Source organism: Orbicella faveolata, unplaced genomic scaffold (assembly GCF_042242905.1).
Source record: "Orbicella faveolata isolate gen_17 unplaced genomic scaffold, um_ofav_v1 contig_34, whole genome shotgun sequence".
NCBI lineage: Eukaryota > Metazoa > Cnidaria > Anthozoa > Scleractinia > Merulinidae > Orbicella > Orbicella faveolata.
Genome location: NW_028301563.1, coordinates 7,491,358 through 7,502,271, shown reverse-complemented (window position 1 = coordinate 7,502,271; position 10,914 = coordinate 7,491,358). Strand labels below are relative to the sequence as shown.

Below are 10,914 nucleotides of genomic sequence, written 5' to 3'. Positions count from 1 at the left end.
AATTCCGAACCAAAGTGAGTGGTGCTTATTTCTGTTATGCTCCAGTACACATGTCAGCCTGTCAATAAAGCTAGCGTGTGATTGGCCCGTCTGTTAAAGCCGAAGCTGTAGTCAAGCCAAAATGGCGTCGCGCGATAGACCGTCTAGAGGCTACTTCTCGGTCTTAAATTCGATTTCATCCGCGGACGCCGACTTTGGCCAGCCAAAAATAAACAAGTACAGAAGATCGTCGTATTGGGAATTTGAAAGGCTCGTCGAAAGACGGGAAAGAAATGAAACGGTAAGTGTTTGGTTGTAGTGCCTGTTTTCGCACGTGCTCGCTTGGTTGATATTAACTGAATTCAGTGTTTACCCGAAATCAGCACGAGCCTTTCTTACCTTTCATTTAATTAGGTAGAATGTTTGGTGCAATGGAAGGGCTACTCGCCCTACGAAGCCTCGTGGGAGCCAGAGGAGGGTATCTTACCTCGATGTGTGGAGCTCTTCAACAGGCCAAGCCCCCGGACGTGGCAATTGTTCAAGAAAATGCTTGTTTTTTTAGGGTGGCCGTCGAACGGCACTTGAAGTCGCGGTCACGTTTGCCTGTAAGGTTGTTTTTTCGGGGGGGGGGGGTGTTTTTCGTTTCTTGTTTACTGGTAAGGGAGTGACGAGGGAGGAATGGACATTTTTTGAGAAAGAAGATTTCAATGCTGTTTATTTTCCTCTTGGGTGGGATTACTGGGTGGACTCTCATGGTCAAGGAATAAAGGTTTTTTACCCTATAAGGGTTAAAACGTTCATTTCTTGGTCCCCAAAGAAGTATGAAATAGGTATGGGTGGGATTCCTGCTTTGTTACCAAGAGCATATCAGGAGAATAATTCTTTTAATTTTACTAAAGTAGCTCTAAATGATTGAATCATGAAGAGCTACTTTAGCAAAATTAAGAATGGTAATTGAACTGAGCGGAGTGCAATTTGGTCTGTAATCATACACGTGATTTAAAATATAAAAAAAAATATTCTCCTGATATGCTCTTTTCATATTAAATAAAAAATTATATGACTTTTGCATGCAGGGCTATTTGAGTCTAAGTGATTGGAAAATGTTTTGAGATAGATATGCCAAGTTTAAGTGGTCAGTAAGTACATTCACCTTCAAATGTGCATTCTGTAATTTTTTTACATTTGCATTCAATGTTGAAATGTACACTTACTGAGGTAGGTGAAAGGCATGCATACAAAGATAAATTTTCACGTACAAAGTAATGTACCTTTAACAGATTTGAATGTACACTTACAAAGATTTATGTACACAGCCAACAAAGTTAAAATTTACAGAGTTTAATGGCTACTAATAAAGATGTATGCACAATAACAATGTTACAATTTACAGAGTTGAATGTGCACTTACAAAGATGTATGTACACTTAAAAAGTTTATGTGCCTTTTTAATACAGAGTTGAATGAACACTTGTAACAAAGTTGTACATACTAATATTAAAGTATGTTATTTCTTTCTCTTTTGTTGAGGTTTTCGCTGTTTTTCTTTAGAGTTTTTAGCTTTTTTAGATACATTTTTTTCAGTTGGGGAGACTGCTGATGGAGTCATATTCTTTAAGCAGCTGATTCCCCTCTTTGTTCCCCTTTTTGTTTTGATAAGTTCATCCCAGTATTCCTGGGCCCTTTTTGTGTATTTGCGATGCTGTCGCTCTCTGTGCTTCAGAGCTTCCAATCTATACTCAGTGCGTAGCACCTCAGCTGGATCATCATTGTGGTTGCTCTTTGTCTGTATTAGAAATACATAAAGTTTCAAGTCGTAATGGATTGTTTTGTACCTGTGCTCGAAATAGTTCTGTAGAGAATGGCTCCCATGAAGAAATGTATTTGAAGTACAGATCTGCAAAGTCCTAAAGACAAAACATTGAGACAAGAAAATATTAAGATAAGTAAAAACAGCTAATTGCCCAACTTGTCTCTAAATTGGGATGTAATAATTGATAGGGATGAACTGATTACTTGGACTGTGATGTTATCTCAATTGATTACTTTATGAACAGATAAATTGTGTAGAATTTAAACTGTACCTACCTTCCATAATTGATTGACCATTTAGCATGTGGTCTTCTTATTTGCTTCTAAAAACACATCTTTAAATGACTCCTCCAAAGTCTGGCGGCTCTCTCTGCCATTTACAACAGCAACAGTGTGATTTCCTGAAAAAGAAGGTTGTAAATTAAAGATATATTTATTAAATTGACACCTATTCAAAACAATAATTAATAATCAGTTGCATATGTTTGTGTACTTAACTAACCTTTTGATGACAAAATATCATCCACCTTCTGAAGGATAATGAAACTCAGAAGTATGAAATTAGTCATCCTGCTCATACTTGCTCCATCACCACTTATTTTAACTTTTACTGTTTCTCCATCCTTTAATGTTCCTTTGCTTATCTGTGATTAAATTGAACATCTTTCAGTTCAAAGAACTATTTTTATTTGCCTGTCTGATTGATTAAAAGCTCACAATGCAGTTGTTATGTTAATACATATTTCACATTACATGAAATTATTAGACCTTACAAGTGCATCAACAAGGATGACATGATACACAACTTACATTTCAAAAAAAGAAAGAAAACTTAAGATATATATATATATATATTTTAATTTATTTTGCACACTATAGCTACTGAATAAACAGTATAATCTCCAGCCATTAAGTACTTTATTTTTGTGATCAGTTTTGCTGTTACACTTTAATTTTGTTTTTCTGTTGTTTACAGGTAAATGTTGGGTCCCTCATTAGACTCTTGCTCAATTCCATAGGGAACCAATGTTATTTGTTGTTATCGATTAAGGCAGGAAATGAGCATGAGCTTTCTCATCCTCTTCTTGGATTACTGCTCTAGGGTAAAGTAAATGTTTCAACCATAAGATTTTCCATTAATGGATTTATTTATGTGTGTCAATAGCTGGATGGCATTAACACTTGATGAAACTAGTCCAGTAATGAGTACTTACCATGTCTCTCACTTTGTCAGTGAGCAACTCTTTGAAGGAATACTGAGCTCCAGGTGCCAAACCAGGCGTGGTAGAAATTTTAACTTGCTTATTTAGATCAGATCGACATTGTTTTATTAAATAGGATTTAACAGGAAAATCATCAACAGCCATTGACAGCTCATGAATAAATTCATCCCCAACTCCAAATTTATCCATTAAAAAGAGTATGCTCTCCACTGTGTTTTTGTCATCGGGATGAAGTTTTTCATATTTTGATTTTGGGGATGCCACACTACCATGTTCTTGTTGCAGATTGGGATGATCTGTAGTTGAGAAGTCTATAGAAAAGCTATCAGTGCTGTTAGGGCCTTTAAGTTTCAAAAGCTGTAAATCCAGGCCAAATATTTCAACAAAATTAAGTGCCTTCTGTGTTCAAGTTTTTAGTTCTTTTAATTTTCTGTTTTTTACTTGTTTGGTTTTGAGGTCTGGAATTCCAGCTCCTCTGTGACTCCCCAAGCTTTCATTCTGTAACCTGTCAATGTAGTTAGTCAGTTGTTGATTTTCATTGTTCAGTTCTCTTGTTCTTTCCTTTTCTTTAGCATAATCTTTTTCAATCTCTGAAAGCATTTCTTCAACTAGTTTCTCCTTTTCTTCCTCAAGATTTTCATATTTTGCTCTCCAGTTACAGATTTCATCTTCTGCTCTTTCAAGTTTTGACTGAATGGAACGCAGATCTACTTCCCACTTCTCTGCCAAGATCACTTCACTTCTCAAAATAGCCAGCCTACACAATGTTTCCTCATGCTCTTTTCTGTTTTTACAATTTCCTTTTCTGTTCAGGGTCTTATTTGTGATTGAAGCAACAGAACAGCGATTTGAAAGTCGGCGCTCAATTCGATCACTCCCTCCACTGATCTTAAATGCTTGTCCAGGAATGATTCCATTTAACATGTCAATGTATGCAATACCTGGCGTTTCTTTTTTCAATTTGTGCCACTGTATCAGTGCGGCATTCTTAATTGCCAGCCAGAACACAACTTCATTACCATCACGTTGTTTTGTCACATATTTTAACTGTGCTTCTGGTGGATTGCAGATAGATACGAGGGGATCACGGACCGGGTAGCGATCAGACATTTTTTCCTTCTTGTTTTGATTTTTTTTTTTTTTTTTTTGCGCGAAAACAACAAAAAAATTCTGAAATTCCCTCCAAAAAAAAAGCCTGTGCCACCGAGCCTCTAGCCTCGTAATCACCCCCTGTAGTTACCAGCCTTTTAGCTGTCATTGAGCTGTTGGTATCAAAATGGCGATCGTTTTTGCACAGCATTTAATGCGAAGAAGAGGGGCAATCAAGACTGTTTTTTGCGCGCGATCGAAGCAAGATTAGTGTTCATGGATGCGTTTATATTTGCTGAAAGAAGGCTAAAAAAGCCGCAATATTTTCAGGGTATACAAAGTCTTAATTGCCGTAAATGTTGAATGACATCTTTGAACTTAAAAAATTTGATTGGGATGGATCGATGCCAGGAGAGGATTTCGGCTGAGTCAAGATGTGGAAAGTGACATTTATACAGGTAGGCGCCATTTTGTGTGTTCTAAAGGGCATTTCTTCGGAATGAAACGCTGCAATTAATAACCGAGAAAACCGCAACGAGTGTTTGATTTATCAAAACAAAGTAATTCTGCAATGAAAGTACTGATGAGTATCATTAGAACTGGCATTGGGATGGCGGGGATATGTCCATGATACGAATTTTAGAAACTGGTTTTATATGAATCTCCATACTGATCCTTCTATTCTTTCGCAAGTTTAAAATACCGTTAAAATTCTAAGTCTTGCGGTCTATTGCGCACGCGCGGTTCGGAATTTCTGGCTATGCTCCGACTAGTACATCAATGATAAATATTAGCTCGCGTGGATAGCTCCGCGAATTAACTGAAGTGTCGGTTTAAAACAGAATCCACGAGAAAACTGAAAACGACGACAGGACGGACGAGTCTTACTGCAGTGCACTGAAGTTTGAGTCAATAAAGCTGTTGTTTTGACAAGCATGCCACATCTTGCTGAGAAGTTCATTTCAAGCCTCGTTTTGTTATGTATTGTTAATGAGGTTCGCTTTGTTTCGGTTAGGATTTTGTAAAACAGGCTCCTGGATGGCTGGAGACGACAGGGTTAATTAAAAGACGGGAAGCTTAAAATAAACGTTTTAAGAGACAAGGTTATCAAGACGCAGCTGGTGGGAGAGAAGAGGGAATTGAAAATGCCTAAATTGCATAAAATAGAAGGCCATTGTGATCGTTTTGCAAAGCCCAAGGTTTAAATAATTGAAATTCCCTTAACTGGTTAGAACACATACCGTTTTAAGGACGGTGCCTACTAAATATAAAGATGTTTGTGTCAGGTTAGGACCACGCGAAAAAAAGTAGATCTTTGCAACACGCACTTTTTCAAGATAATTAGCCTTGAATCTCAACAAAATGCTGACATCAGCATTTCTCTTAAAGAAGAAGGAAATGATATTTCTTTACAGATTTCCTTAGAAAAGCCTTCCTCTGGTTCAGCTAAAATACAGTCTAAATACCTTTTGCTTACAACCAGAAACTAATCACGAGTTGAATAGGCTTGCCACTTCCATTTCATAAGAAAAATGTAGGGGTAGTCACGCGCTTTTGAAAGTTATTCATCTTTTTTGAAAACTTTTACGGTACTCATTGCATTTTTTCCTGTCACGTACCCAGTAAGTAAACCATTTGCGTATCTCGCACTTGTTTTGCGCGCGCACTACGCCATTTGCACGTATATGTTTACAGTTGAATTTCAGCACAATTATTTGACAGATAACAGCTAGTTTTTCAGCTGGAAGACGTTAATAGTAAGTAGTTAGGGATGTGCTGCTATTCTGGTGTTCCTGGTTTAAGTACAAGTTCATTAAACTTGATTTGGCGACAGTAGAAAAATCTTGCTTTTATTTTTGTCTTTTACTTGGTAGCGTAGTTGATTACGTCAATGTCAACCCAGCGCGCTCGTGCTGCTTAAAGCATGCCTTGCGTGATGCGTAGAACGTGTGCGCACTAACAAACGTAGTCAACGTCCTTAATATGCTGGTTTTGAGATTTTGGTATTACTTCAAAAGAATATCCTTTGTCTCAGGCATTTTTCTTTTCTCGTCACCTGTCTCTAATTGATGTACCCATTACATTGCCTTAGGAAAAATTTGATTTCGATCACTCCCGTGTTATATTAGTACAATTCGTAGTACAATTCGTCTATCAGATCTCGACCAAGGTGTCTAAATGAGTACCGACGAATTTAATGCAGGGGGTAACCCGACGATGGACTAATCCATCTAGGAGGGGAGCGGGGAGATGTAGAAATACTCCAAGTCACTCCATGCTACGGAAACTGGCATATGCTTGAGTGTCACAGTTTATTGGATCGCGCTAAGAACCAATCAGATTGCAGGATTGGTCACCGTGCCCTCTTGGGAAAAAAATAAAGTGTAGTCATTTGCCCCAACTTATAGATCAAATAGGAGGAACAATTCTTGACACTGATTTCGAAATGTCTATCGATTCGGCAACAATCAGGAAAGCAGACCTTGATGTCTGTTTTTACGCCTTCTCCTTTGTATGGCAATCTGTTGCTCTCAACATTCAACCATACTGGAAATTGTGAATTTCCTATTGGTGGACACTTGGTTGGCATTCTTGTTCCTGCAGCTCCTTGGAAACGATACCAGTTTTCCGTAAAACTTTCGCAGTCCCTGAAATCTACATTTGGTTCCTGTCGAGATCGTCTAGAGTCTGGTACCCATGCCAGGGATCAACTGAAAGAAAATACATTTTTAAACGGTTTCTTGTCTTTCCTGTAATGTTCTTGCTCATTTCGTTCATATGTCTTGCCCTTGAACAAGGTTCGTCAATTACCATGGAAACCCTGTGATTTCGCATCCTTAACTTTTTCGATCGATTTACCGTCGATCTCAATAGTAATTTGGTTATTCGGAAGAGCCTGCATTCGTTGATTTTACCCAATCACCATAAATTTAAGTCTCAGCAACATCAAGGCTTAGCCTATTACTTACAAACCAGCAATTAAGATTTATTAGCTCTGAGTTTAACGACAATTTCAAAGTCAGCTATTGTATTGGCAGCGTAGGTAGGTTACATTTGTGTCGTCAACGAACATCCTCGCAGGGGCTGAACTGAGGCAAATAGGCAGATCATAAATGTAAACTAAGAATAGGAGTGGTCCGAGATTGCTACCCTGTGGGACGCCACAAGAAACTCGGGCAACAACAGACAAATGGCCATTTATGCTGCATTTTTGGCTTTGGTCCAGAGATATGATTCAAACCATCTGAGACTACTCGTGTCACACCAGTTTATGAAGCTTCCGTACTAGGAGACTGTGGTCGATAAAATCAACGGCTTTTTTGAGATCGATGAAGGTTACACATTAAATTCGCCGGTACCTATTGAGACACTTTGGTCGAGATCAGACGGAGGCACCCCCTAATGGGTTCAGTCTTCAAATTTTCCAAGTGCATCAAACCTCGGTAACACACAGCTAAAAGCGTGAATCAATAGTTTTATTATTATAATCATAAAAATTACAATTTCCTCGATTGTGATTGGTTTAAAAAACTCCTATTTTCCACTAATTCACTTGCCAAGTTGTTATCGGACAGTTCAATAAGCCAATCACATTCAAAGTTGTAGTTTAAATCATCCAATCACTTTCAAAGTTAAAGTTACGTGCGTGGGTGCGCTTTGGTGTTTTTGGCGCCTAATTGCCGATAGGAGGCGCGGTGGCCTTAGAATGTTTACATCTCCTTTGTAGGTATTTTAATGCAAATTTTCCCTTTCTCTCATAACTTGGCTATAACGCCTTCCAAACTAAAATGTGGTGTTCCAATTTGATAAAATTCAGAGTAAATACTAAGAACCACTTCAAAAATGGCTACTTTTTCGGTGTAAAATAGAAACCTGTCTCGGAGAAAAGTTATTTTTACGTTGCAGGCTTGGAAGTTCCGTTGGAAATGAGTGCAAAATTGGCCTAAAGTGAAACGTGGAGCTTAGACGGAAGTCTATGATTGCCATTTAATTCCAAAGACGATTTTTGCAATATACTAAGAATCTTAAACTGGTGTTAAAACTCAGAGGAAAAGTTTCCCTGTTTGCAAGGAATTAAAAAATTCTTCCAAGCAATTTCCTATTCTTTATTTGAATTGAAATGAATGTTTAAGTCACGCATAAGACACCAAATGATTTTTTTGAATTTCTTGTCTCGAGAGGTACCTCCATAGAAAACGATTCAAAATTTCTGATCCCCAAACAACACAAGAGAGGATTCAAAATTTCAAATCCCCCAAAGAACACTAGAAAGGGTTCAGAATTTCTGATCTCCCAAAGAACATTAGAAAAGGTTCAGAATTTCTGATCCCCCGAAGAACACTAAAAAGGGTTCAGAATTTCTGATCCCCCAAAGAACACTAGAAAGGGTTCAGAATTTCTGATCCCCCAAAGAACACTAGAAAGGGTTCAGAATTTCTGATCCCCTAAAGAACTCTAGAAAGGGTTCAGAATTTCTGATCCCCTAAAGAACTCTAGAAAGGGTTCAGAATTTCTGATCCCCCAAAGAACACTAGAAAGGGTTCAGAATTTCTGATCCCCCAAAGAACACTAGAAAGGGTTCAGAATTTCTGATCCCCCGAAGAACACTAGAAAGAGTTCAGAATTTCTGATCCCCTAAAGAACTCTAGAAAGGGTTCAGAATTTCTGATCCCCCAAAGAACACAGGAGAAGATTCAGAATTTCTGATCCCCTGCAAAACCAGTGTTACATCCAATGTAGCCACATTAAATCATAACATTGAAGACAGGGTTTAGATCTCGCTGCCTGCCTGAACAATGTCTAATCAAAATATTTTTCCTTGATAACAATATTCAATTAGAAATTTTATACAAATATAGCATAATTCTTAACAGATTCCATACACTCAGATTATACTGAGAGAGTGATGAAGAACAAGTTTCTTCACAGCAGTCTATTAATATAAGTAACTGTAAACATCACACATTGTATTACAATGATCTATGCACTTCAAAATTACAGTAGCTGTAAGTCTAAAAAAACAATATCAAACAGTACCTAAGAGGATAGGAAAGTTCAGAATTGACCAAAAAAGTGAGATTACTCAAACTGCACAACTGTAGGCATAAATGCAGACTCCACTTTCTCTGTCGGAGTTAGCTCACCTTGTGTGAAGGAAAAATTTCTAACAATTTCTGTTTAACATGGAAACAAGGCACCTCACTGTTATCAAACAAAAAGAGCATTCAGGAACACTACAGTACATTACAGGGATGACAATTAAGGACTGCAATTTACATGTACATTTAAATTTGCAGTTGATACATTTAAGTGGGTCGATGTACTCTACATACATGTATACAGTATCCTCCAAAAACCTGTTGTCATATAGCAGCGGCCATGGACTTTAGCTTTGCCCAACATGTTTTTACATCTTCAATCTAACTTTTTGAGTGGGCTACCAGTTCATTCACACTTCAGTTACATAACCAGTTTAACCATGCTCAAAGGAGAAGGGTGTGGGTAAAATTGTTTTTTATAAAGACCTGACAGATATGGATGCAAGTATTGTAGCTAATGCTACAAGCAATTCTATTCTTTCTTCTTTAATTTGGCACACTCATCTTGGAGATGTTTCCTGCTAGCTGGCAATAGTTTGCTGTCCTCAGTTAAAGAAGCCCTCCCAAAAACGATCATATCTTATTACTAGTTTATTACTAACTTCATGCTACTTGCAACTATCTCATTCCTGGTTGACGGATGAAAATCTCTATCTTTTTTCTATCCAAGAGGTTTTGTAGATAGAGGATAGCTATCTTTGGCATGGCTTAAAGTTAACTAATATCTATCCATCAGATAGTTAGGAAATGGATAGACTAGCTAAAAACTAGCTTCCTGTATAGATATTCAACAGATACTTAGATGGCCTAGCTATCCACTAACTTGTCTATCCAAAAGCCACCACTACTGTAGTAAGCCAAAAACTAGGCTATCTGAAAACTAGTCCTTATATTGAACAATAAAACACTATCCTATCTGAAACCTACCTCTGCTGTAGTTAGTACAAAGATAGCCTATCTGAAAACTACCCATCACTCATATCGCACTGTGATAACCTACCCAAAAGCCAGAGATAGTAAAAAGATAGCAGCCAATCTAAAAATTATCCATCATTCATGTACACGTAGCACTTTAATATTAACCTAGCCAAAAGCTTTCTTAGACACAGGTGGTGAAAATATAGCTAACTATTGAAAACTCTTCATTACTCATTTATATTGAACTTTGATACCTGCTCTTCAAATCCTAAACCTAAGTGAAATCTCTGTATTTACATAGGAAAATGTATAAATAACTCATAGTTTTATTTAAACCTGCTACAGTTGTACATTAAAATTTAATACCAAAAACTAGGCACATCCAGATGCAAAAGGAGGACAAAATCTGGCTGGAAATGAGTTTCCATTATGTTGCGATTTATCACAAAACTTACTTAAATTTAACATATATCTTTCAAAAATCTTGTTTGAAACACTTCTCAGCTACTTAAATTGGAGTCTAGTAAATGTTTACATTCTTCAGTAAATTTTCATGAAATGTAAACAGATTTCGTGACCGGAAAAGCACAAAATATTCTTGAAATGAATTTCAAATTTCAATTACATTAATTTCTTCATGAAAGTATTTTTTTCAATTAATTTTATCCATGAATCATGTGTTTTTCAAATTATGGTAAGCTTTATGTACAAATTTCTGGAAGGGGTTAAAAGTAATCTTCCATAACCTAGCTGTGAATTACATCTGCTGTTCTAAATAACCTCTATTTGCATAA

The 10,914-nt window shown here is 37.2% G+C and overlaps 1 protein-coding gene and 1 pseudogene across 1 annotated transcript; one reads left to right on the top strand and one right to left on the bottom strand.

The window, feature by feature from the left end:
- The first annotated feature begins 25 nt into the window (after positions 1–25).
- Positions 26–895, top strand: LOC149104507 (uncharacterized; annotated as a pseudogene).
- Positions 896–1,623: 728 nt separating this feature from the next.
- On the bottom strand, positions 1,624–3,321 carry LOC149104506 (uncharacterized). Its single transcript, XM_089271065.1, has 4 exons — positions 3,006–3,321; positions 2,294–2,435; positions 2,068–2,192; positions 1,624–1,886 (listed from the first exon to the last, which is right to left on the bottom strand). Exons 1-3 carry the CDS (start codon positions 3,201–3,203, stop codon positions 2,089–2,091), a joined length of 444 nt encoding a protein of 147 aa, XP_089127191.1. The 5' UTR covers positions 3,204–3,321; the 3' UTR covers positions 1,624–1,886; positions 2,068–2,088.
- Between the last annotated feature and the right edge of the window lie 7,593 nt (positions 3,322–10,914).

What these genes read in the sequence shown, in the direction of transcription:
- LOC149104506 (XM_089271065.1), bottom strand. Translation starts at nt 3,203, where the DNA reads ATGGATAAATTTGGAGTTGGGGATGAATTTATTCATGAGCTGTCAATG. An exon ending in CTGACAAAGTGAGAGACATG is followed by an intron (nt 2,436 to 3,005) that starts GTAAGTACTCAT and finishes ATTTAATCACAG; the next exon opens with ATAAGCAAAGGAACATTAAA. An exon ending in TGATATTTTGTCATCAAAAG is followed by an intron (nt 2,193 to 2,293) that starts GTTAGTTAAGTA and finishes CTTCTTTTTCAG; the next exon opens with GAAATCACACTGTTGCTGTT.